The sequence below is a fragment of the Drosophila yakuba genome, chromosome 2L (assembly GCF_016746365.2).
Source record: "Drosophila yakuba strain Tai18E2 chromosome 2L, Prin_Dyak_Tai18E2_2.1, whole genome shotgun sequence".
Classification (NCBI taxonomy): Eukaryota; Metazoa; Arthropoda; class Insecta; order Diptera; family Drosophilidae; genus Drosophila; species Drosophila yakuba.
Window position 1 is genome coordinate 543,605 of NC_052527.2, and position 27,972 is coordinate 571,576.

At 44.9% G+C, this 27,972-nt stretch overlaps 1 protein-coding gene across 2 annotated transcripts in view; it reads left to right on the forward strand.

Annotated features, from left to right (window-relative positions):
- Positions 1 to 27,972, forward strand: part of LOC6526315 (zinc finger protein ush) — a 67,123-nt gene that overhangs the window by 26,311 nt on the left and 12,840 nt on the right. Inside the window, exons 1-2 of one of the 2 annotated variants that reach the window (XM_039371649.2) lie at positions 23,265 to 23,906; positions 25,380 to 25,424. In XM_039371649.2, coding sequence (XP_039227583.1) covers positions 23,885 to 23,906; positions 25,380 to 25,424 — 67 coding nt within the window. In that variant the 5' untranslated portion in view covers positions 23,265 to 23,884. Of the gene's footprint in view, positions 1 to 23,264; positions 23,907 to 25,379; positions 25,425 to 27,972 lie in introns of those variants that run through there. The other variant, XM_002087401.4, reaches the window with a different exon arrangement.

Genomic DNA, 27,972 nt, shown 5'->3' on the forward strand with positions numbered 1-27,972 from the left:
ACGCCGGACTTGATGGGCCCGCATGGCCATAGGTGATATCGTGTCCCATCCTTGGGTGCGTTTTGTTTTTTCCGATATCTCGGTGACTGGGAAGGTCTGAGTCATAAAAGCTGCCAGTTGGTCAGTTGAGTGTATGGGGCTAAAAAATGTAAAGTGTCAGATTGATTGCATTTTGCTAAGGACTCTTAAATCTGTAAATCTCTCCGCTAAAATATTTATTCTTACATATTAATATAACAATTTTATATACTATACCTACCTTACGTCGGCGTACGTGTGGTTTTCGTGGATGAGGTCGTATGTCATTCAATTGTTGGTCCCCACAATAGGATTGACTAAATCTTCAAAAGTTGATAAACTCTTTGGTCAGTTTCCATTGTGGCTCTACCCTTTGTTTTTGTGCCCGTGTCCGTCTTTTCTTGGTGTGAGCATGGAGGAGCGATGGCCATCGTCCAGTTTTGATTGCCTCCCTCTAAGACACCCCCCGCCTCCAACTCTATCTCCATCCCCACATCCTTGATCTCGGCCAAGTGTGGGCGTTCGTGTGAAACTAATGTCGCACTTGGACCATTCCCGATGCCATTTTAACAAACAAGCCAATGCAATGACATCCCACAGTGGAGCGAAAGTTCCAAGTTGTGCATTTTACAAATTTTTTGCTTATTAGTTATAAGTAAGTTCTGATCTCATTAGTTTCAAAATTCAGAAACTCTTGAATATTCCTATCCATGTTCGAAGACCTACTATATTAGGCTAAAATCTTATATTTATGCAAGTCGTGGCAACTGTATAAATTTATCTTTAGATACAGTTACCCCCAGAGATTTCATGTATTCCTCGCATTTCTTCATATGAGAAACCACTGTGCTGTGTGGATTTCGGGTTCGTTTCGGGGCTGGACGCTGCTGCTGATAGGTTTGTGTAGATCGTGTTGAACGCAGCTTGTTTAGCATGCCAATTAGGCTCCTCTTTCGAATAGGAATCGCTCTGGACCGCTCCACTCCTCCCTTTCTTCCACTCCGCCTCCTTTTTGGTGTCCATCTCAAATGCAAAATCAGCTCGTGCAGCTCGGCAGTCAGCAGTTAGCAGTCAGCAGCTGGGAAAAAGGTGTTAATTTTGTCTGGCACCGCTGCTCATCGAGGAGCCTTTCCTCAGCATCTTTCTTCCTTTCCATTTCCTCGAACTTATCCAAATAGTTTGGTGCTGGCCACGTTAACGCTGCAAAAACCGCAGAGCGAGCGTGCTGGTTCACCGGGGTCAGGAGTTGCAGTTGCAGTTGATCCACACAATTTGTAGATACATTTTGGCCCAAGCTGCACGAAGCTCTCTCCGGGGTGAGGGGTCAGATTGGTGTTAGATTTGCATTAAAATTGGTTGTGATTTATTTTCCCAGTTTATCCCAAAGAATTTTAAGCACAAATTCTACCCTTCCTTTTCTGTGTAGTTTATCTCTCCTCCGTGCATATGTATTTTTTAGAAGGGCGTGGTCAATTAACGATTATGATTATGATATCAATAGAGCCCGCAGATGCGAAAAAATAAACCTACTCCAGAACTAACAAGCAGGGCAAACATAAAAATGATGTGCAGACTGCACGGCACTTAAAAAAAATCAAATAAAATACCATATTAACCTGAAGCAACATTGCTTGCTAAAAAGAGTGCACCCAAAGGTCTTACATAAGAAATGCACTCCACTGAAAGCTGAATAACAACTCCAATCCAATTTTCCCAGTGTGATGATGTTGCTCTGCTTGGGATCCCGTTCCCACTGCCCATTATAACACTTTCACGGCTCGTTTAGCCCTGGCTGGCCATCCGCATCATCTGCGGAGATGATCAACGAAGTTAGCCGCCAGAGGAGCACGAGTTCTCCATTGGGTTCTCGATTCCATGGGTTCTCCCTCCCTGGAGGCGTTTGCATGCCATCGTGATTGGTGTGGATCATAGTCTCCGTTCGCTTATGTGTGTGTGTGTGTGTATATATGTATGTGTGTGCACGATTCGACACCATCTTTCATTTTAGCCCGGCTCTCAGGCACTTTGCTATCCCAACCAGAGAGGCATTTTCAATTAATGGCCACACATTCCACGTTGAGCAGGAGGGCGGGAGTCGAGGGGTCAGATTGGGTAGGGAATACAATCTGAGAACGGAGTTGAAGCCTCAGCTAAAGTGTTACAAAAACGCCAATGGCTAGAAAGACTGACTAGCACTTCGCTACAGGAAACCAGTACTCTCAACTACAAGTCCCAAAAACCATTATTTTATGTTATTGTGTTCTCTAGTTCTAAAGTCCTTAAAATTGTTAAATGAGTTCTTTAAGCAAATCAAAGTTTCTGAACATTTCAAGTGGGAAATGAATTAATTCGCCTAATGACACTGCCTCAGAGCTCTAAAACATGTTGCTCGGTGGCTCAGCCGCCCAAAGTAACAAATTGCATCCCAGAGTTTCCTATCGAATCAAAGCAGCAGCAAGAAGCACGACGCCTACAAAAACCGCATTACCTGTCTACCCTTTTTGGAGCCCCTTCCCTTCCCGTTCCCTTCCCTTCATGGCATCCAGGTTTTCTGCATTTCCTGCAATCTTCGCCAGCCAAACTTCTTCTTTTCCCGGCTTTCCTTCTTCTCGGGACACGTTTCGTGATTTATGAGGTGCGAATTGCATTGAAATCATTTTGGCTCTGGCTTCGACTCCCACTCCCACTCCCACTTCCACTCCCCCTCCGCCACCTCTGCCATATTAAATCGACAACGTAGATATTCGTGGCCAACTTCCATTTTTGGCAATTTTCACAACAATGGCGAGGATGGCGATGAGGTCGGGTTGTTAAGCCAGCTCTCTCCATTTTTGATTGGACTGCAGTTGGTTAGCTGCTGTTGATTTCCAGCTTGCACTTAATCCTTTAGCTGTTCCGGGGAACAATCAAAATATAATCAAATATTATTCAAAAACATTAAACTATGACATGCCAGTAAAAGAAAAATGATTATTTAATATTTGTAAAATAATCTCAATATTTTGTAAAATTAAAATAAAAAAGCTTGTTAATCCGCACGCTCTCAGGGGTTAAGACATTCGCCTGGAGTTTGATTTCCAGTCAGTTTCTTTCTTGAACTGCAATTATTATTTGGCTCATTGGACTTGTAATGCGCTGCAACGGTGGCTTTAGTGTTTTAATTAAAGTGTCGCGTGCATTTTGGTCATTAGCCGATGCCGATTGCAATGCAGCTTACCTTTCATTAAATATCTTCCGCTGCCGCAGCTGTTGTAACCTTATCTTATCACTTTGACTGATATTGCCCGTTGATAAGGACGACAAGCCGTGAGTTCTGCACCAATCATCAGTGGGCAACTGCCAGACGAGCGCCATTTTGTTTCCGCTTCTTTTTTTGTTTAATTTTTATGAGGGTACTCGGTTTGTTTTCGTCGTTTTTAAGGTCTGAGGAATCCATGCGGGCTTGAGTAATTTGGTTGGTGGTTAGAGACCCCGTTCATCGGGTTCGTTTCTAGGCGTCTTTTGCTGGCGATACGCATATCGCCTAATCGCTTTTCCTGCTTCGGGATGTAGATGTGCCACCCAAGTGACTTGTACCAAGTGAGTGAAGGCTGCACACATATGTACGTACTCTGGTTATATCGCACTTATCACCAGCCATATAAATTTGTGGGCGGACATAAAAACCGCAGAGCAGAGTGAATGCAGATAGCAGCCTGCGATATCGCGTAGCGAATCCGTTTTCAAATATTGTGAAAAACAGCAAGTCAAATAAAAAACGCTACCGAGTGCTGCCTATACGCATTCGAATACGGAGTTCCTCTTAAATATTATGTGCATATGGATATTTTTCTGCATTAGAACTGCAATGAAACACTATCTTAAGAAAACTCCATGTTTTCTATATATTAAAATAATAAGTTTTCATCGATAGAAGTAAGTGTGATTTAAGTTACTGTAAGTAATGAACAAAGTAAGTAATGAACAAAATCCCGCATTTGAGGATTCCCTCCTATCAACGCTGGAAAATCTGGGCACTACAGCAAAAAGTGTTGGAAAATGGATGGGAAAATGCAATGCAAAATGGCTGGACGGAAGCTGACAAAACGACAACTGCTTTGACACTGACTGATGATATTCTTTTTGGAATAAAAACGCTTAAAATCCCCCTATTATTGTCCTTCTCCGCCCCTTATGTTAATTTTTCATGTTTGTTCGTCTGTTCTTGCTGTTGATATTTACACTGTTTTCCCGACTGCAAATGCTGACAGGCCAAACTCATCTGATTGCATCCACGCCCACTTTTTGTGGCTATTTTTTGCTTGATGATACCAGATACCCGATAACATGAAACAAAGCGAGCTGAAAGCAAAAAATGGGTTAAATACGCAGAATTTTATGCAAATCGCACGCCATCTAAGAGTCGTATATCTTTTTTGCATTAGCCGTGCTCCCCTCCCCAGAAATAAACTGAGATACAAATCGGCAGTCCGAGTGTCGCATTAACGACAAATTTTAGTTTTAAGCTTTTAAATTTTTGGCTTTTGTTGTCTAGAGCCTTTTTAGCTTCGTTATCTCAGCCAAATGGCAATTTCCATAAATTTCTAATTTTATTGAAATCCAAATCCCCGCACACATTTCAGCTTCGATTGTTGTTTATATTGAGTGCGCTGATAAAAATTGCGTATACGCCGCGTGCTTCGCTTCTCTGGATTCCCATTCCCATTCGGCATCGATTTGCGATTGGAAAGCGGTCGATAGAATTGCTATCCTATCTCGGCCAGCGAGGGTTTATAATTTATGGCCCAGTCCCAAAGACAATCGCTGATCGCCGATCGCCGATCACCGGGCAATATGCAGATGTCTGTTTAAGTGCTCAGCGATTTTTATATTCATCTGAGGTGTGATTTCGTCTTTTTGTGGCATATGAAGTCATCGAAGTGCCTTATCGGCCCCACAATCTAGCTGGATCTCGCTGCTTTTGTTTTGTGTTCGGCTCTTTTGGACTCGATGCCGCCGCTATAAGTGGACCAGTTTTTGATGATCGCATTAATTGATTTTTAATAAACGATAAGCAAGCAGGGGCGTCTGCCCGCCCAGGGGGTCATAGGAGTGGATGAGTGAGCTTCGAAGCGCTCAAAACTAATCTAGGAAATCGAGTCATCGGAAAGCAATTCTTGGACTGCTTTGCCGAACTAATTTAAAGCGAGTTAAAAGTTCGTTTCCTTTCTAAGCACTGTACAATCGTTTTAATCTTACCGTAGTTTGTACTGAGAGCAAGTCTTTCTCTGTGTGACATCAAAAGCCCTACACTTCCTAGATCACTGGTGGATAGGTGGAGGCATCAGGTCCAACTCGCAGCTCAAACTCACAGTTCACTAGCGAGGCGGCTTTCAGCCAACGAGGCTGAGTTTCGAGGCTGTAAAACCAGATTGGGGCGGTGCGCTCGACTTGGGCCACCAATCAGCGTTAACTGGGGAGCTCGAGGGCCCCCATCTGCATGGTTTCAGGCCCCCTTCCCCGCAGTGATCCCCCCCGTCGTTCGTTCAGATAGTGTGAGCGGAGAGCGAATTCAAAATGGTTGCAGACAGCAGCGGCAGATCTCCGGGGGCAGATAGTGTAAAGTGCGTCGATCAGACAAGCCGGGAGTGCAGGGTATGAGAACGGAGCGCGGGCAGTGTATCTCCGCTTTCTGGTCCTTGGATACCAGTTCTCCGCTGGGGGAAAACCAGTTTGGCAGCGCTTTTCTGGCAATTTGCATTTTCTTTCCACCTTTCGCCTTTGGCTTTGGCTTGGGCTCTGGCTCTGGTGGCTCTCGTTCCAATCACACGCGGCCAAAGAAACTCTGGTTCTGGCCAATTATCGGCGCGGCAAATCAACGCTCAGTTTGGGCGAACATCAGCCATCGAAGGCCTGCGGAATGTTTCACGTGATTTCAGCGGATACCAAGTTGGCTTTGAATTATCGAAGACGGCAGATTTATTGGGGTTTTTTAATGAAGAACCTATATAATCTCTTGATTTAAAGTGGCATATGTGAAGCATTTGTGATGCAAGCTACTTTTCCTAGACTCTGAATGGTTTATGGCTCTGATCGATCCACATCCCTCACTGGTTTCGCCGTCGCTCTGCCCGCAGTCAATTCTCTTTATCGATTGCATTTAAATTGAAATCGCGACGACATTTCCCCATTTGTGTGTGCAGGCTACAAAAATTTCCATTTATTCCATATACCATATACCATATTGCATATTGCATTTCGCACTTTTATTTTTGTTTCGACCGCGGCTGCTGGTTTGGGCCTTTCCTTCTGGCCGCTTTCGTGTTGACAACTCGGACTCTTTCCTGATTTCCCATCCTGACAGCCCGTGTGGACAAAACTGTTGCGCCTCGCTTTGTTTTGCTCTTCTTCCATTATTTATTTTCTTTTTTTTTGGTTGTTCATTTCAGCCAGAAGCCAGACTAGAATGTGTGGGCGTGGCTGCTGGTGACGTTGGCCGCATTGGATTTGGTTTTGTGTTATGCGCAAATTGAAAACGCTGGCAATATTATCAAAGTTTTTCAGTTTACACATCAGTGGGCTTAATGGGTAGGCGCATTTCTGCACGGGGCCAGGGTACAAATTATAAATTCTCGTTTCTAAATTGCAATTTGATCAACAATTCGCCATTGTTTGGTGATGTAAATTGAATTTAAATAAAATGTATGCCGATATCATCGATTAATTAGAGCGGCCAAGTGGGCGGGCACTAGATTTTATTCTTGCCCATAGAGATGTTTATTTTATACATATGTTTTCGAAAATTAAAAAGTGTTTCGGATAGTTAGCTATGTTTATTGGCAGTACAAAACGGCCTTCATTTTAGCTCTGCCACCTTTTTTGGCCAAGTTATGGCGAAAACTCCGATTGAAAATATCACGTTTTTGGCAACAAATTTTTTTTGTTTTTTGATAAAAAATAGTCACTATTTTTTCGATAGCAGTAAAAATAGTTGTCCAAACCTAGAATGCCATATCTCGTTGAATTCGTAACAAAATTCCCTATCGATCCATGTACATACATAGGAATGCTAATTTTTTGCCATTTTACCCAAATTTTGATGATGGTACCCCTTTTCAAAAATGCAAAAATTTGTCAAATTTTTTTTTTCGTTATCCGAAAAAGTAGGGATAGACATAGTTTTCTATGTTTATTAGCAGCATAAAACAGTCTTTATTTTAGTTGTGCGGGCATTTTTGACAAAGTAATGGTGAGAACAACGATTGAAAATATCAGATTTTTTACCAAATTGTTTTCTTTCTGATAAAAATTTTTTTCTTTTTTCTTTTTTGATAAAAAATAATGCCTTTTTTCGATAGCAGTAAAAATAGTTGTCCAAAACTAGAATGCGATATCTCGTTGAATTCGTAACAAAATTCCCTATCCCCCTGTGCTCATAAAAGGAAATTCAAAATTTTGTCCATTTTTCGCAAATTTTGATGATGGTACCCCTTACCAAAAATGCGAAAATTTAAAATTAAATTTTTTTTCGTAAATTATAAAAATAGTGATTGGGATAGTTAGTTATGTTTATTGGCAGTAAATCGCAGATATCATCGATTAATTAGAGCGGCCAAGTGGGCGGGCACTAGATTTTATTCTCGCCCATAGAGATGTTTATATTTTTATATTTACATTTGTGTGTGAGCTGGCCAACTAATTGCACATAGTTGGTCGACGTAACGAGCTTCGCTCTAGATCTCATTTAATGATTTGCCAACCTCAACTTTATTGAACATGAAACGCTGCACAAGTGCACAAATCTCTGCATCTCATCAGCTGATTAGCTTTTTACTTATTTCGAAAAAAACATATTTTGTACATATGAAGCCGAATGATGATAGACAAGGGAGAATCAAATGCGATTTTAATGAGCATATTTTGTTATTATTCGAGATAAATCGATGTTAGATTTGCTTTCTGTTTTATGAATATTTATTTGACCACTACTCAAATTTGATTTATTCTTATTTCCAGGTTGGTAAATAAACGTTTTGCATCTACATATTTCATTCGCAGGGTAAGCTTAAGTAAGACCTAAAAATATGTGTTCCAAATAAACAAAACATTACCTATAAAGGTTGGAAAATGTGTCGAGCAATACACATTTGCCACCAGCGCTCGGAAAGGCTTGCAAATTATCAAAATTTAATCCCAACGAAGGATGTTCGTTAGCGTGGCCGCCTTTCCTTCGGGAGTGCGAATTATCAGTTAGTTGCAAGCATTTGCATCCTACTTGCAGCCTTTCCTGCAGGAAATCACGTTGCGCACACACAGATAGGGCCGCGTGGCGTATGAGCAATTTTGCATTACGTATACGCAACGTTTGGCAACTTTTCGGGTGGGCAAACCGAAAACTTTTCGACGTCTTTATAGCGCGAATCATGTCTGAATCTGTGTGTGCAGCTGTGTGGGTGTGCGGGTGTGTGAGTGCTTTACGTGCCTGTTAATGCAATATTCAAGTGATTGCAGACGTTTCTTTGGCCCCACTAGGCTCCTTTGCCCCACTCCGCCCCGCGCCCTTTGCCTGCCACCGAATCTCAGTTTGCTTACAACTTCTTCAGCTGTCACACGAATGAGCAGCTGGCGAGGAAGGAGAACGCTTATCGCACTCTGAGCAGTGTGCATTTGCCACAGCATGTGCATCTGCCGCCTCATGCCGTAAGTTTTGTTTCCTCCTCTCTTTTTATACGGAGCAATCTCTGTGGCACTATCAAGATTCGCATTAAAATGTATCATTTTTGCCGGCTGCCTGCTGCCTGCTGCAACAACAAGCAGTTCCCGGTCCGTCCGCCCCCTGGGCGTGCATCCTGCTCCTAAAACTTCGTAATCAACTCGTAATGACAATGCATAATAGCCGACTCTGGCTCCTGACTGCCTTGCATCCTGACTTGCCTCCTCTCCTTCTTGCCTCCTTGCCACGTCCTGCATGTGAGTGTTTGTGTGCGGAGGAGGTTGCAATCGATACACGGCAAGGAATAACCTTGCCTGCCTCCTGGGACTTTTGCAAAGCTTATCCTCCAGTGTCCTAAAATGGAAATAGTTAAGTCACTAGTGAGATACGCTTAATATCGCAAGAATCCCGAGAATTACGTTTAATCATGTATCATAAATGGCTTGACAATATCCAAATTGCAGAATCTGTTATATTATCATGATCGAACCACTACTTGTTATATTGCTACCGAACCGCAATACATTTTCTTGCAGTGATTCACGGACTCGGCTTTCTTATCGGCGTTTTACGTTTCATAAAATTTTGTTGGCTCTTCGGAATGGATGAAGAAGAAGCACTACTGTGATGCCGTTTAGGAGTATTCACTGTATTTAGCTGCATTTTCGAGTCATGAATTATGATGGGGGGGTAACAGGACTACGATTAAGAAAGTACGGTGGCTGCGAAAGCTTAATAATGTTGCTTAGTTGGCGGAATTTCGAAAAGTCCTGAGGTGGCTCAATCCTGGCCAACGCAACATTCCCCTCCCCCCCCTAAAAAGATCCTTAATGATTTATCAGCTGGACGTGGACTGAAAACATTCTTATCTGAATGGTTTTGGGGAGATGGGGAGTACAATAAAAACAAAACACAACTTGGGCCAATGCCCATCTCTTTCGCCCCTTAAAATTCACTCTCTTTCGCACCTGCACGGTGCTTATTGGTGTTTATTCCTTCTGCCAGGTGAAAACTTAATATTTCTTGTTGCTTCTGTTTGCGTGTGTTTGCTTGTTTACCAACAGTTGTTGCCTTGTTTTGTTTGTTTGTTTGTTAATACTCTGCGATTGCCTCCACCTGCTGTTATCTCTGCCTCTCCCTCTTTCTGGGACCTCTCCTCTCTCGCACTCTCTCTTCCACTCTCTCTCTCTCTCTCTTTGCCGGCTTTTGCCTGCGCTTGTGTTTATGTTGTTGTTTATTTTTGAGGCCTTTTTATTTGCGTGCACACAGATACACACTTACACACACAGATACACCCCTCGCAGCTCCTTTTCCGTCGACTTTGCTTTCTTTGTTGTCTTTTTTCGGAATATCGCTCCGATTCGGCTGGGGTTCTTTTGCCGGAGTCCCTGTGTCGCCTTCTGAGTTCTCTGGGCGCCTGTTCGATGCCGGTCGCGAATCTCAACAAAAACACAAACAAGCGAAAAAGGGCCAGACACATTTGGAGTGAAAGAGAGGTGTCTGGGGATAAGACTTCAGAAGTATGTATAAGACATTTGATTCGTTCGCATGAAGTCCAATGTAATGATATGGGCACTAGTTAACTGGAGTTCGTATTCTACCAAAAACAAATGTAAGCCTATGATTGGAATTAACTTATGTCGTTACTCGTCCTTACACTTAACTACTTGCTTTACGATGTCTCGGCTGTTTCTGCCCTTGTCATGTCTCATTATTTGTTTATGGCAAGTTACGCGCTTTTAAATGCGATTTTCCAGCTGCGATAGGCGGGTTATTATGTTTTAATATTTCGGCAGACATCTAGAATCTCTGCAGACCCGACATTTTTGCCTTAACTGCGCTGATTCAGCAAGTGCTTGGGCCTTGATCCTTTTGCTTATGGTTGCTTTTTGATTTGTCGTCACAGCTGAGTTGGCATTTTGTGCTTATTTTTGGACAGAGAATACTTACTCTCTCCCCCTTTGTGGGTCCCTCATTAGCTAAAGCTTAAAAGCAAAATTTGTCAACTTTATCAGCGCCGATACATCAAGCCCCACGCAACTTTCGTGCTTAATAAACTAAATTGTAATTAATTATGAGCAGAAGTTAGAACCTAACTAAATGCAGCCATTTGTCACCTGCCCACAGACGCCTGCTATATACTGTACGCACATTCCGATCCAAATCGAACGGGCTTTGCATTTCCATAAATCATTTTAATGAAAATTTTCTTCTTTTTCGTTGGCAGCGATAAGCCAAAGGGGCACTGCCGGTTAAGGGGGTTAAGGGGACTATGGGGCGATATCCCCGCCAAGACATCAAGACATCTCATCTAAGTGGCGCTCGAGTGGCGCTTCAAGGCAAAACCACAAAGACGGCGGCGGCTTTTGTTTGTGGAACTGTCCGAGGGGCGGGGCAGGTTAAGCGAGGGGAAGCGGAATCCGCTGATGTTCCTTATTCCAAAACTGATGGCGATGTGGCGCTGTGGCGTCTTCATTATCGCTGCGACGGCGGCGGCGACGGCGACCGTTGATAAAAGTCCGTTTGCTTTTGGCTCACCCAGAAAAACTGGGGCAGGTGTGGCAGAAAGTAGGTAGGAGTAGGGGCTGCGGGGGGCGGGGAAAACACAGAGCAGGAATACCTTGATTCGCTGCTTTTGCCTTTTGTTTCACTCCGGAATGAGATAAGGAACACTCGGAAAAAGTCATAAGGTTCAAGAGATCCATAGCCAAAAAATGTATACCTAACATAAGCTATACGTTAATATTAAAAAAATGCTGGAAACATTTAAGCTCTCTTTATTCTATTTCTAGCATTTTAACAACTAAAACGAATTGAAATAAGGTATTGCATTGACCCTATTTGGCTCAGTGTAAGGGGACGAGAACGCAAATCAATACCGAGCAACTTTTCTTCAGTTAGATGTTCATGTAGGTGAATGTTCAGTAGATGTTTGTGCTTAAATGATATCCATTGTTTTCACGTTCTTCTGCTTTTCCCATTCAAACACCCAATAGGTACTTCATAGGCTTTTAATACTGTTTTAAGAAGTACTGTAAATTATATGCTTTTATAGTGGGATTTCTGGCGTTACTGAACTAGAACCCATTTCTAAACCAGAACTATTATCTCTTTATTATACCGAAACTAAAAACCAAAAACCAACAACGGCGGCTTTTGCTTGCTCATCGATTTGTAGCCGACGATGACGAGCATTTTGTATTTTTTTCGATTCGGGCACCTGTGTGGCATGCACACAATCTCCTGCTCCATTCCTTTCGGTTTTATGCGATCTTTGCTTGTGATTAATTAAGATTGATTGATAAGCTCTGCCCCAAATGGTGAGGTTGTGTGTTGGGAGCACACTGTGCTAGTGTGTGTGCGTGTCTATAAAAAGTTTTCGTTTTGCTTTTATTGGCAAATATCCTGCTGGTAGCATACAAAGTGTGGATTGGGGGCCGAATTCGAGGGGGGTGGTGGGTTGGTGAAAGAGATGCCAACTAAGCGATAACTCGTTTCGGCGTTTCAGGCAGGGGAAGGGGAATAGGAGGGCAGGAAAGGGACGATCCTAACCTACCGATAGTCGACATATAGCCCGAAGCGCGGTGTTCGCACGATGGAGCTTACTGTCTGTGCTCAAAAAAAATATACTTTATTGTACAATTGATTTAACGAAAATTAAAAATAATGTCTGACTTTAAATCCTAAAATAGAAGATAGCTCTTCAGAAAGAGATGTATAGACATCTTAAGCGCTTTCCGAGGCATCCTTTGGCGAAGCCCATATGATTCAGCCCTACAAACTTGGCCGCAACTGTAGCCCGCTGTAGCAGATTATGTTGGTATAGGTGTGCCCCTGTGTTCGAGAGTGTGTGCTTGCCATGGTCATAAAGCAGAAGTTTATGACTCTGTTTGCTCGCATGGCACATTTAGTTATTTAGTCATGGGGCGCCAACTCGATTCCCATTACCCATTACCTTTCGCATCTCTGGCCCACAGCAGCCTCATCAATATTAAGCGATACTCAATACCTCGCCATGCGTAATCGTAATCCAACACCCCAATCGTAACCCAATCGAGTTATAGGAGGGGCAGGGACCCAAATAAAGTCACAAATATGTGCATAAGTTATGGCTCAGAGTCGTAAATGAAATCGCATTTCGTATATTCCCCTATCTCCTCTAAATTGGAAACCATGCAGCTTTACGGCGCCCATAAGGAGACTGGGATGGATCTCAGTTGGATCGTAACTGGATCTAAGCGACCCGACAAAGGGTTAATAAAGGGGTTAATCAAAGTGCGGTAAGCTGATCTTTGGTTGGCAGTAAACTTAAGAAAACTTGAAGAAAATTGTAGAATTCTTGTCCACTAACTCGCGATAGACAACCATAGACCATTTATTGATTTCCCTAATTTGTCATGTGCCCAACTTTCTCGCATCGACTGATGAAATATTCGGGCATTAATTATGGTGTGGGGATTGGCCTGCTGTCGATAGAAAAAGAAGCAACGCCTATCATCAAAGAATCCATCAGAGCTATCAGCAGTTGGCATCGACCACAGCGACTAGCCCCCAAAAATAAACCAAAATTCTGCAACCCGAAAATTAACGAGAAGATATGTCTATGTAAGTATATCTGTAGCATATACATATGTATATTGGGCAGAAAACAAGGGGTGTAAAGAGCAATGGGAATGTGAATCGCAATAAATGTTATCAATCACAGGCAATCATCATTAAATGTGGCTCGCAGCGAGCCAAATTTGCGGGCCGAAGGAGGAAATTGGAAAGACATATATTAAAAGACATATCTTAGTTGCATAATTGAAGTTAGAGTTACTCTCTCGCTACAGAGAAAGTTAAATGCTTGTGTGCAAATCGAGAAGTGGTTTATCTATGTACTTCAAAGTCCATGCGCTGTCTATCTAGTTATCCCATTTACCTTCAGCTGCTTTTGAGCTTCTTGTTCACTTTTCTTGAGCAATGCACCTTGTTGCGATACTGTGCTGCAGCTGCAGCTGGCGATAAGGCAGCCGATTGATAAGCTGCAACAGCTGAGCTCGCCGCTTAATCTCGGTCGGTGTTTATGAATTCGCGAATGCTGCACGTGCTGTTCTGCAGAGCCATAGTTATCGAAAAACTTCCCCTCAGACCCTCTCTTTCGCTCTCCTTTGGCGGGCTATAGTCGGGGGTATGCAGAGCGCATATCGGAGCAGCAGGCGAGTGTACGGAGTCTTTATCTCGGCACACCTGACCCCGCCGTCATGCTGTCATATCTCCTTGGGCCTGGCCGATTGCGTAATCTGGGTCAGCCAAGTATTTGCCAAACAGCGCGTGGCCGAGAGCCACAACAAGAACAAGAACAAGAGCAACAGAGCAACAAGCGAGGCGGAGGCGCCAAAAAGTACGCACACAATGAGCTTCGGCATCTGCAAGATACAGATACAAATGTATCTGCCAGCGTGTATCTGATGCCTGGGTTCCTGCGCTCCTGTTTCGCCACACACCGGGGCACACACACAAACGCACTTCGCGGCGGCGAGTGTGTGTGTGTGCGCAAAAAGAGCACAGAACGCAAAGGATGCATGGTGGAAGTGAGGTTTAGAAAGCTTAGAAAGGCAGAAATTAAAACAATGCTATGTGTGTGCCACTATTGAACATTCCTTTCCCTTAATTTGATGTGCTGGGGGTGCGAGTAAAGGTGTAATTTTGAAAGCAGGCTAGTGTGAGCACCTGCCTACATTAGAACTCTGGAACTAGAGAACTCGAGTTACGCCCGCCCACCCATTTGAGATAACATGGACTTTTCGTATAGTTGGCTTACCCCAAAAGTGTTTTCCCCTCCCCCACCCCGCGCACCTGAGTTTCTGGGTAAATTTGTATTTTTGGTATCGCACACGCAACGAACAGGACCTCGGAACAAGACCCTCCACCCCAGCCCCCCAGTCCGAACTCCAACCCAATCGCCACAGGAAGCTAGAGCTAGGAGTAGCCGGGTGTTGCTGCTCCTGTTCCCCGCTTTCTACTGTTTCGGCTGCCTTATCTCCGTTGCTGCTGCCTGGATGTCGAGCCTCGAATGGCTTGGCACATTCCAAACACAGCGATAAGCAGTGGAACTACCCCTACCCCCTACTACCACTACCCCCTTCTGCACCACTATCCCTCTGCTGGCCACAATGGGAATTTTCCTGGGTCTTTTGGTCCTGCCATCGAGGCCGAAAAATGTTTGTTTATCAGTTTCCATGCAGGCGCCATTTTCACTTCAGTTAATTAAGTAAAGGCGCTAGAGCGAAGGGGCGTGGACGTGGCGTGGGCGTAGGTGTGGGGCGTGCGCTGATAGTGTGGGCGTGGCTGAAATCAATTGGTGAATGCATAAAAGCGTCGCACTTCAATGAGAGGCGAATCATTTCATTTAACAATTTCAATTCATTCAATGCAAAATTGCGCATTTTCCAACACTGAAAGGGCCTTGATTACAATGGTGTGTGTGTGTGGAAGGGGGGCCCTAAGGAGGTGGGGGGTTGGGGGGTTGGGTGCTGGACAGAAGGGTTGTCAACTGGTTGTCATTGTTTCTGTCCTGCTGCCGCGATTGCTTTATGCTGCTCGGATGCTCCTGGCGTATGGTTAACACCAGTCCACCCACTTGCTCCTGTGTGTGTGTGTGTATGCGATAAGCAACTGCCTTCAGTGTCCTGCCGCGGCCTTCCCCCCTCCCCCTTGCATCCTCTGGAGCAGAGCTGGGCGAACTGATAACGACAACGCCACCAACGGCAAGTGAAAATATTCGTGGGCCGCGAGCAGAAAATGAAATTCACTGAATCACCAGCTTGGGTTGAGCTTGGGCTGCAAAAGTGGGTAGCATCACCTGGCGTGGCCAGGAACTATCGCCCCCAGCCCGCCCGCTCCCTTTGTCTGCACTCAGTTTGAGCTTCGCTTATCTCTGCCAGCAGTCGTGGGACAAAACCCTGCCACCCAATCCCGCCCAGCGATGCGCTCCTGCCACCGGAGGGGCGGGGAAAGTGGGGCACACTTGAAGAAGAATGTAAATATTAAATGTGCATTTTATTTGTGCAACGATACCATTACCAACCATTCCTCGTTCTCTTTCATTGTAATTAGGAGCAAATGTATAAATCCCGTGTGTAGGATAACCGAAATCAAGGTCATCCATCCGGAATGCAGAGTAAGTTCTTTCGTTCAGTGTACATCCCCATCTCTCGCTCTCTCTGTCTCTCTCTCTCTCTCTCTCCTCTCCTTTTCCCCCGTTGGCTGTGTGCACTCCATTTAAAATCTTTTTGCTTATCGCCGCTCGCTGCTCGCCTGATTGATGGCCATAGATAAGACGACCCAGCCCAGTTTTGGGTGGGACTGCTCCTCTCGCTGTGGTTGCTGTTGTTGCTGTTGCTACTGCCGTGTTGTGTGTCCTTGTTGTGGCAAAGTGGGTGTGGCAATGGGCAGTGGGAGTTGGTGGGTCTCTGGTTGTGTGCATTGCTTCTGTGTCGTTCTGCTGCGTTGCTCCGTTTGGCATTGTTTGGTCCCATTAGCGCGGGTGTTATCAGTTCTCCAGCTACTGTTTTCTCTCTCTCTCTCTCTCCCTCTCTCTATCTCGCTCTCCGTTTCTCTGGCTGCCTCCATATCTTTCTCCCTTTCTCTGGGTGGCCTTCCTCACCACCACCATCCCCATTCCCCTCTTTTAACCTCCAGCCCAAACGGAATGGCTGAGTGAGAGTTTTGCGATAAGAATGTAAAATATAAAATATGGCGCTGCCTCCTATCTGGCTCTCGCTTTTTCTCTCAGCTCTGAGGAATGTCCTTTTTGTGGCTGAGCTCCACACTTTCCCCCGCAGTGTTGGTATTTTGTCAATTTAATGGTTCGCTCGCTACACTGAGACAAACGGTCTGAGTCACTCCCCACTCGCCCCGCAATTTTCCTTATCAGCGCGTTGTCCTGCGTGAACTCGTGTTTTGTTTTCGGACCTGCCTCCTTGCAGTTTGTCATTTAGCCGGCTGCAGTCCACTGGCCGCAGAGTCGGATGAGGATTTATCATCCTGGCCCAGTCACAGTTCACCCACACACACCCATACCCACACCCACTCGCAAAGCCGCACACACACCAACGAGCAACAGGATAAAGGATAAGCAATTTATGTGTGTGCGTGTCCGAGTTTTGCTTTCACGAACATGACTTATTTACAACCGGGGACAAATGTATAGAACTGTCAAATTAAATTTATTTAGGTAACTAAATGAGCCACCCTCCTGGTGGACCAAGATTAAATAAGTAACATTTTGAAAACACCTCAAGTTTTTAAATAGATTATTGAATTCGTGTTGCTAACTGCCTGAAACACAGTTTTATGTAGCGCTCACAGTGACAAAGGTCATTTGCCCCACTTGCACTCGAATAAAAGACAGCTCCATCATAAGTAATTTGTAATTTACGAAAATTGTTATTATCCTTGAAAGTTGAACCTTGATCTCCTCTTCTGGACGGCCATTTACTACGCAGGACAAATGCTCTTTTATTTGACCACAACTTTCGCTGATGCGAATCTCCAACTGAACTCCATGGACAGCGGGGCGTTGATGATGAGTTCTCTTCTGAGGGAAGTAGAGAAGCCTTCGGGGCAGAGGACGCCGTCATAAACTGTTATGATTTTATGGTGCGACCCAAAAACACTTTTCGGGCACTTGGCATGAGTCAGAGTCGTAGTCTCAGAACGATTCCTCCCGTGCCCTCAATGTCTTCTCTGATAGTTACGCACATGGAGGACAGGAACAGGAAAAGGAGCAGGAGTCCTCGACAATGGAAGCAGGGAAGGAGAAGGAGCTCGAGCAACGGCAGCTGATAAGGCTGCATTGAGCAACATTTCCGATGAGGCCTTCGTCGTCGTCGTCGTCGTCGCCGTTGTCATCTGAAGCATCCACATCTGAACATATTACATGCATGTGTGTAGAAATCGGAATCGGTAGTGAATCAGGGGAAAGTGGCCTCAGATTGAGTCAGACATATGAAGTGTGGATAGGGTGTACGTCAACTACAGGAGACCCTTTAGAAGTTCATTTCACTAATTCAATTAAAAGCCGATCTTGTAAAGCACAGTTCTTATTACCTGATCGTAATTGTTCGTAAACCATTGCATTTAAATGTGTCTCACCTTGAGTTCTGCCTAACGAGGAAGTGTACCAAACAATTCGTCACAGTCTGCGAATTGGAAGCCACTTCCTCGCCAATCAAGCTGATCAAGCAGGCACCCAAAAGAGGTATTCCCATTGAAGTGGCAGAAAGAGAGAGAGAAGGCAGTGCTGGCCGTGGGTGCGATAGAGACGGCAGGCGTGTAAAATATTTTTATTGCACCTTCCTTTTATGATGGCACTTCCGGCTGCGATAACCGACGTCGTCGCCGGCAGTTCAGCGTCATCGTCATCGTTATCCACTTGAGATCTTTTGACGCACTGTGGAAGCCGTTGACAGGACCAAGGAGGCAAGAGAGACAGCCTCTGTGTGCCAGAAAGAGAGAGGGAGAGAGAGAGAGAGAGACCGAAGTAGGCCTAATGGGCTGGTTCGACAGAGACAGACGCACCCTGGCAATTAGCCCGGCCTTTGGCGTGTGCTGTATCTGCATCTCTACCTGAATCTGAATGGAATCCGACTTCGGCCCTCCCACATAGCTCCTTGGTGGCGTCACTTGCTCATTTGCTGACTGCTGACTGGCGACTGGACCAGAAACGTTTAATGTTTTACAAGCCACTTTCCAGCACAATTTGCGTACGGCGACGGACGGAGACAGAGACAAAGCGAATGTTACAGGCGCTGGCGGGAGAAAGAGAAAAGACGGCGGCGACGTTGTCTTAATATCGGTTATAGGATCATTGACACTCTCAAAAGGAATCGAACGTCGTCTTGGCCACCAGTGCAGCCCATCTGGATTTAGCTAAAATATATCAAGACTTGCATAAGTCTTCCAAAAACAATATAATATTTCCATTTCATTAATAGTCGAAATCAGATAACTATAAATATTGGAGAATTTATCAATTGTAGTTCTTAAACTAGTGATTTTATCATAATAACTTTTCTTAGCCAATTCAGCCAACTCTGTTGGCCGGCAATACGTAGGCCAAAAAGGGACTGAGACCGCGACTTGGCCGCTGACTCTGGTTTTATGGCATTTCGGCATGACTTTCGCCTTCCCATTCAAATGGCAGCAAGGAGAGTATTTGGGTAAAATCGAAAATGAGTCGAGCTGCCTGGGGGCTTTGTTTTGCTGGTTTTAACGACGTCAACTTGACGCCGAACTAATTGATGCGATAACTCGTGTTTATCACTCACTTACCCGAGAAACCAAGAAACCGAGCCGAGTCGAGTCAAGCCTCAAGTCGAGGCAGTATTCAAAACAGGGCGGCGCTGTCGATAGCGTAGAAATATTTTTGAAAGAGCGGCGACAACGACGACCGAGGAACGTTTCCATTTCCACTCCTTATCGCCATGCCCGCCATGCATTTCTGCTGCCGCTTTATCCAATATTTTAATCTCGCACTTACCAACGGATGACTGAGAAGCCGAAGTCGCAGTCGAAACTCCCAGATAAGCACTTTTACGACGGACCAAAAGGGAAGTACGTACGGCAGGGTGGGGTGTTCGTGGTCTATAAGCCCATATAACCAGGAAGGGAGGAAGGGAGGAAGGGGAGGGGCTGCCAGTGGCCAGTGGCACCCGCATAGAGGCGGCTTCCTGATGCATTAAGCATATTTTATGACCACTTAGCGAACTCGAAACATGGACTCGAACTCCGCTACTCCGCGTGGAGTAGCCAAGGGCCCCGAAAGGAGGTCAATAAAGCAAGTCACTCTCTAGATGAAGATCGGGTTCGGGTACTACTAGGCAACAAAGGAACCCGGCAATAAAAGATTGATGATCTGTGACGGATAAATGAGTCACATGCAGGTAGAGAAATGAATCCAATGGGTTAATTCTACTTTGTTGATAATTCTGCATTATGGCTAGTAGTAACCACAATTAAATTGGGTTAAGATGCTTCAATAATATTAAATAATTTCATATGTACCATCGCGAGTTTTGAAGGATCCTATTTGAAATCCTGTTCCATTCTTCTACTATAACTCTCTGTCTGTTTGCCAGAGATAAGAACTCAAACTTCAGTCTGGCTCCCAGTTGAGTTCTTAATCGCGATTCACAGAAAACAGAAATGTACCTCGTACTTCGGGCTCCACCCAGGCCATGATTTTGAATTGTGCGCTGGTGGCACTGCGGATACGCGGTATGAAATTTAAATCACTTTGATTGATTGCTAGATTAGCCCAAAAAGGGAAAGAGAAAGGGAAGGAGAAAGAGACAGAGACAGAGAAGGCGAGAGGGCTGGGGAACTGAGATATGTAAGTGCACAAGGGGAGGAGTGTGGGAGTGGGTGAGTGGGTGGCTTCGGGGTCGGTGGTTTAGCTCGCACCTTGGCTTATGTTAATTGATTTAATTTCGCTACAATGAAGTCATCGCTTATCTGCCAGACTTCATAAATATGCAGGCTCCAAGGGTGAATTAAAAGTGGGGAGGAAATGGGAAGCGAAACTGTCAGCAGCTCAGCACCTGCTGTGTGTGAGAGAGACAGTGGACGAGGAGAGCGAAAGAGACGGACGGAGCCAACTCAAGGTTGAACAATTTTGGGTTTTTCGGTGGAAATGAGTTGAGCAACTCCATTGATTATATAACACCGATCCCCAACCTCTTTTCCGCTTATAGTAATGTGCGAGTTTCGAGTTACAACATCAGCATTTTATGCACAGAGAGAAATATATTTTAAAAGTCGTACTATAGTTTTGTGTATTGCTTTACTTGGAAAATATTTCACTTCCCTACACTTCTATAATAGTCTAATTTGGATCAAGTATTGGCAATAAATATGATTGAACCCATTATACGTATTTCTCTGTACGGGCAGAGTTCCCCCCAAAAAAGAGGGGAGGTGAAGATGGGGAAGGGAAAACGCAGACGAAAAAACAAAACTTAAGTAGATTTATTTCATGATAAATGTTTTTTCCCAACAACAACAACAAATGCTGCCTGTGCTAATCTTAACGATGCATCTACCCGAAAAGCGAACGAAATGAAATAAAGCGACGGACAGCGAAAGAGAGATGGAGATATACGCCCAGAGAGGGACGGCACTAGAGCCAGGCTTCAGAGCAGAAGTAGAAATAACCCCAAAAATAAGCAACAACTGTGTGTGCTGCTTTTGCCTTTTATCAGCGTGAGGATCTCTTATCAACTCGCTTGCATCTGCGCTCTCAGCGGACTGTTTTTTGTTGTTCCTGGTGAGTGTGTGTTTGTGTGTGTGGAGGAAAGGGGGCATCGAGGTCAGGGGAATAGGGGCGGGGAAGCGGGGGCGTGCCTCAAGTGCTGCGTCATTTGGAATTGCAGAAAACACACTGAAACATAAATGGGCATTCAATCAGGAAATATAAACATTAAAAGAAATTAAATGTATGTGCCTTTTGAAAAGTAATTGCTCTATTATTTTTTGAAATAATATTATTTATTGATTTAGTTTTCCTTACGATAGTTTACTCTACTTGGGCTACAGCGCTAATTATTGTTGCTTCGTATTTTAAGCATATTTTCTTGAAAAAGCTTTTTCGACGTAGTGCAATCAGCAGACGTTAATCTGTCGCATTTGTTCATATTTATGTCAATAAATGAGCACGTAACAACAATGTTACACACAGATACAGACGTACACAGAGGCGAGCGTGTGTACCGACTTGTAGCAACATAATTGCAAAACAATTGCTTCTGCCAGAGCCAAAAAGAGATGCCGAAACCGGGTGAAAGAGAGGGCAAGAGCTGGCAGTTCATCACCCCAACAACAGCCAACATCAACCAGCAGCAACAGCAACGCAAAACAACCGCAGCGGTCGCATTTATCAAAAACCTTTTGCAGATATTCACGCATGAAGTGTTTATCGCTGCATAAGCTAAAAGCACAAAAAAAAGAACAGAAAACACCCACAAACTGCTGAAAATTTAATCTAACATATAGGCAGGCAAGAAAGGCTAAAGTTGATGATGCAGAAGTAACGAAAACTGAATACCCTGTGTGTCTAGTGAAAGCGGAATGCAACGGAAGTCAGTTTTAAAACACAGTCAAATATTAAACAAACAATTTGCGTCATTGATCTGACCATATGCCTCCCTGGAGAGTATCTTTTGGGTATCTAGGGCATCTAGGGTATCTGAAAGACGTATCAAATGCCTTGAGCCCAGGGGCTAAGCGAAGGGGGTTGCAAGAGAGTTAGCGGCAAGCGGCACGTTTAATGAATCTAATTAAAAGTCAACAATGGCAAACGAGATAATCGTCGCAAAGGCAGCCAGCAGACAACAACAAACTGCGCAGGGGGAGGGGCAGGGTGGTGGGTTGGTTGGTGTTTCGTGGATATACCCCGATATACTATATATATGTATGTATATGTATGTACATGGCCATAACGCTAGGCCACAACGCATGCGCAACATGCTGGCAACAGCTGATTACAGAGAGCCAAACGAGAGAGAGTGAGAAAGCGAGAGAGCGGATGAGAAGGAGATTGTTATCGCTGGGAAAGAAGAAAACATTTTTTGCATCTGCAAAGTTGCCAGGGAAATGGAAATAAACCAAACGCCGATAGGAATCAGAGGCGGAGGTCGCTCGAGATGTAGATGGGGAGTGCCAGGAAGGAGCGAGAGAAAAGCAAAGAGTAGCAAAAGCAACATAAAAATAGATCTTCGCCGGGCGATAAGCTCCGAAGGAAAACCAAACCGAACAAAAGCCCCATGAGCCAAAAGCTGCAGAATGATGATGGAGAGTTGATGGAGATGCAGATAGAAGTCCAGGCCATGTGGATGCGGCCGGAGGAGCTGAATGATAACCGATGGGGAGACCTGTGCGAGATCTCACTGTACCGCAAAAGAAAAACACTTCAATTTAAGATGGCACAACTCAAGTCAAGTAGAAGTGTTGATCAGATCTTTTTCAAAAATAATTAGTAGCAAAAATCAAAATTTTATGTATTTTTATAAATTTGTTCGTTCCTTACGAAGGAATTATATTCCACTTACTTACGCACCCCATTTCGCTCGGTGCATTCAGATACAGATACAGAGATACAATTAAACACAAAACGCTTATCACTAAGCAATAATCAGAATTCCATTAGCCGTAGACGCGATATCGCTGAAAAGCATCTCCCTCGCGCACAGACCCACACAAGCACACCCTCTCCGAAAGTATCTTTGTATCTGTATCTGCCGTGCTGCGCTCGGTGTTGGGTGTTCGCTTGTGTGCCTCTGTGTTTGTGTATCCGTTCGCTGCTGGTTGGCTGGCTGGTTGGTTGGTTTTGGTTCTGTTTCTGCGATGTTATCTAAGCGCAGAGCTCGCCGCGCTGCGCTTCTTATCAGTGCTTTATCAGTTTTTGTTTCGAATTATTCCGAGGCGAGCGAAGGAAGTCGACCGCAGCCGAGAGTCTCGGCTAAGAGGTCTCGTCTTGTCCCCGCTCCGGCACAATATCTTATTTCAGTTGGCCGCGGACCGAGCGACGAGCGAGAGAGTTTCTCGGCTGCTGATACGAATTCCAGTACGAGTACCGATTACCGAGTACCGAGTCCCGGTACCAGTTCCAATCCCAATCCCAATCCCAAAGATAAACAACTTTTGGCCCGGCGTCCCGGCATCAACAAACATCAGCTGTGCTGTGCTGCGCTGCCCTGCGCTGCGTCGTCATCGCATCGCCGCTCGTTTGGCTCACTCGGTATCTGTATCGGTTGTATCTGTATCTCACAGCGGCGCACGAAAATTTCATTACTCACCGCCGCACTCAGCCGGTCGGTCCGAGTCTCAGTTGGCTGTGAAACGCGGAGCAAGCAGCAACCACGAGCGGTACGCGGTATTTGAAATTGTCAGCGGTTCGACGGATTAACAGCTACCATACGATACCGCACGTTCGTCATAACGAGAATTTGAATAATTGTATTACAGTGAGTGAGTCAAAGAGAATTCCCACGGGAAGTGACAACCAAATTGCCGCTTAAGTACGGCCCAAACCGAATGCCAAAACATGTGCAAGTGAGAAAGTGAAGGAGCCGCCAGCAAACCTGGATTATTTGCCAAGTGGATTACTAAACACAAGTTCATATAGGGAAAACAATGCTCAGCAGCAATACAAGAGGTGAGAAACATTCAGACGGAGTTTCCTATGGATCAAAATATACATGGTTCTTCAACAGGAAATGCAAACTGGCTTTCTATTTTCTACAATTAAATATTTAATGAATTTTGTCAGGGTGATACAACTGCGTATCTGATTTAGATGTAAACAAATTACTCATTCTTTTTGGAATTTCCATATTTTTACTATATTTTATTCTATATAAAATATGAGATTTAACCCAAATATTGACAAATACTGTAAATGAAATCATCATAGACAAGTTAGTCAATTTATCCGTAACTAACAATTACGATGAAGTAAAAAACTTAAAATATGTGCAAATTATGAGTGCTGCTCTTATAAGAATTCCATTTAAGCCAAGTTTAGCAGTCGATCCCGCTCAACTCCGTTGATTCCATCGAATCAACCTGCACGTCACGTGTGGGAGGACTGCAGAAACTGAAAATCCCGCCAATTGCTATCGAAGCCAGCCTTTGGACCCTGTCCGAGAAGGAAGAAGGGAGCCGAAAGCCAGCGGGGGGATGAGGGAATGAGGGGATAAGGAGATGGGGTTCCATTCCCGCCTGTCCGACTTGTCCAGCTTGTCCGACACTGGAGTCCAAGTCCAAGTCCGCATTTCGCGTCCATGGCAGCCAGCTTTCAGTTGCTTATCAGTCGCCTATCTGCGCTGTGTGGCTTCACATTCATTCCACGGCCTCAGTTTGGCCCGGCTCATATGTATCTGCATCTGTGAGTACGAGTATCTGTGTGTGCTGCGCTATCTGCGATCTGCGGCGAGCGAAGTAGAGGAAGAGGCAGAGCAGAGGAGCTGAATTAAAACGAAGGAATTCTGCGGATTGTTGTTATTATTGTTATTATAATTCCTTGAAGTGAATAATCAGCGAAATATAATCAAAAATGAGAAAAACAACACAAAGCGGAGTGCGATGTGTGGGGAGGGGGTACTCCATACTCCGTACTACGTACTGGGTACTGGGTAATGGGTACTGGGTACACTGGGTATTATGGGTACTGTAGTTTAATCGAGTGGAGTGAAGGCTTGGACACCGGCCTCGCAACGAGCCAGCCAACTACTGTGCGTAGTAAACTCGACTCAACTTTGCCAACAGAAAAAGATGCAGAGATACTGGGCAAAACAGAGAATGGGTGGACAAAGGCAAACAATGTGGCCCTCGCAGCAATTATTATCGCTTTTCAAGTAAAGCCATTTGGCTGGAACTATCTGCGATATATATCTGCAACTATTAGTCCGTACTCCGGACTATGTATAAAGTTTAAACCCCGCCTCAAATGTGCTATATACACCATCACCTACTTGTAGTGAAATATACATTTTAATTTTTATGGATATTGTATTGGATATTCGCTTGAAACTACCACTTAAGTAGCTAAGCTCCCACTTAAAAGTATTTTGACATGAACAAGCAAACCTCGTTATCACTGCCAACTAACGTCAATCTCTGCTTTCAGGTGATTGTTCCGATACCACAGAAGAGATGACCGTCGACAGCAGAGGTAAGGCGACTTTAGATATAAGTGTGTGCATAGGAAAATCCTCCTCAATCCTCAAAGTAGGGCACATCCTGTCGCCTGTCCGTTGTCCTTTTGTCCGCCCTTCAATCCGCGATAAGTTTGCAGCTTAAACGAAATGGGCCAACGCCAAAAAATAAATTCTTATCTCTGCAACTGCAGAAAACAGGCGAGTGTCTCCATCCCTTTCCGTCCACGGCTGTCTCCCTCTGACAGACATAACCCGTTAATGCCCAATAATAAATAATAAATCCCGATGTGTGTAGACCCAGTAATTTCCAGCAACCCATCCCTGGCCTCGACTGCTTGCTGCTGATACTCTGCCAATAAAAATTTAATCCAGAAAACGATGAAGACGAGAGCTCTCTAATTTAATACAATTTTTATCAGTGCAGTGGCACTGCTTCCCCCTCCCCTCCCCTTTGCCTCCTGCGGTTTTTGTGATTCTGACACCTCAGTTCACCCTGTGAACCCGTTCGTGAGAAGGGGGTGGCCACAACCCTCGTTTCAGTCCCTTCGATGGACTGCAGGAAATGACAACGGGTCGACTTGGGTTGGGTTGGGTTGGGTCTGTCTCTCGCTCGCACTTATTATTCGTAACCCCTTGGGCGGAATTTCGACTTCACTCCGACATCATTGGCATCAATTTCATATCACTTCATAATCATCAGCAATGTCAACGTCATTGAGACGATGTCTCTGACCCGCCCACCTCAACCCTTCTCAGCTGCCCAGGAGCGGTCTGCTCTTCGAATTGAATGTTTTCGGATGATAAAGGAGGATTTTAAGCCCCGAGGATTATCACCAAGTGCATGTGACTTTATGGGAATTTATCTGAACAGCTCTAGTTTGCAATTGCTTTTAACCTCGATTATTTGCCGTGTGTTTGGGCTTAGCTAATTAATACTCCGTTTTTGGGTCTCACAAGGGATCATTATTTCCCAGTAATAAGTGAATTAGGGTTAAAAAAACTAATACATCCGCCATTTGCTTCCAACCTCAAATGAACAATGAATTTGCAGATTATCCCATAATACATTGGACAGCCAAAAACGTTATCTAAAACCTCAACTCCGCTCCTGCGCTTTTGGCTCGACATTCCGCACCATTTCGCTGCCATCTCGAGCATTCATCATTAATAATCCCCCGAAACTGGCGGCAATTGGAGCAGGGCATCCCATCCTCCATCCTCCATCTATCCTCCCCTCGCTGCCCCTCAAAATCTCAGCCCTTCCACGTGGCGCTTTTTGTGCTGCGTCAGTGAAAGATTTCCAGCACACGAACACGGGTCCACCAAGGCCAGATGCCACTGGGAACCAGGAGGGAAGAGCGGGGAGCGCTCGAGTGGCCAGTGGGCGTAACAGTTTGCCTAAAAAGTGGGCGTTTGTCTGGGCTAATCTTTATCTGGCTGTTGACACTCCATGGCGACGCCGAGCGGCCGAAGAGCCGAGTTGGCCAGTCAGCCAGTGAGCCAACAACATGGTGGGGCGAAGTGTGTGGTATTCCTTCGGCATGCCCTCCACCCAGTGTTTGCCACTTTTTTGGCCAATGATTGGGATGGCCGCACTTTCCAGTCGGCTAGATTGGATTAGGAGCTGCGGTTATTTTCGGAATCCTCGAGTTAGTCTTACTTGTGCGCGGTCTAAAGAGGTAAGAGGTCTAAAATAAAAGAGAAAAATTATTAAAAATGATCATAAAAGTTGCTCGGTATGCAAATAAATGGGATAATCAAAGTGCTCAATGAGTTTGAAATGTATCTAGTTGACACTTGTGCCCTTGGCCACTGTTATCCAAAATCTCCGCTGCAGGGTATTCCACGTTCTGTCTGACCCTGCTTTTGTGTCTTGCAGGTTTTTCCGAGTCCGCCCCTTGATGTTTGTTTGTTTGTGGTGGCTTTGCTGCTGTTCGAACGCCCCCCACTCCGCCGCCTTTCTTCCTCACTTGCTGGTGAATCTGGTGTATATATATAGTATGTAGTATGTAGTATGGTGTGTGGTGTATCTGGCGATGATGATGATGACGTTGCTCACTTTTGGCGCTCTTCAGTTGTTGTTGCTCCTGTGCAATGTACTGTAAGCGCATCTCCCTGCTGCTCTATGTGTGTGTGTGTGTGTGTGTGTGTGTGCTTGTATCTGTGTATCTGTGAGCGCCTGTGTGTTTGGTTTTTATCTATGAAATTCATGAATGCTCCGGCTTATCTTGCAGAATTGCATACTTGCAGCCCTGGCTCTCCCCCTTTTGGCCTGGCTTTTTGGTTGGCTGCTCCTCCGTAGCAGTTAGCAGTTAGCTGTGTGTAGTGCGATGTCTGCTGTTCGTTGTTGCTTGTTGGCTGTTGGCTGTTGGCTGCCTTCTAATGGCGCTAAGTGGTGACCCCCTCGCTGCCCACTCCACCCCAGTCCTCTCTAATGGCATTTTATCTATGGCATAATTTTTTATTATGTCTCCCTCTGTGGCCGCGCTGTTGGCTTAATGACAATCCAGCCAAACCGAACCAAAACGAGCCACACACAGACAGCGAGTCAAATTGTTAGAT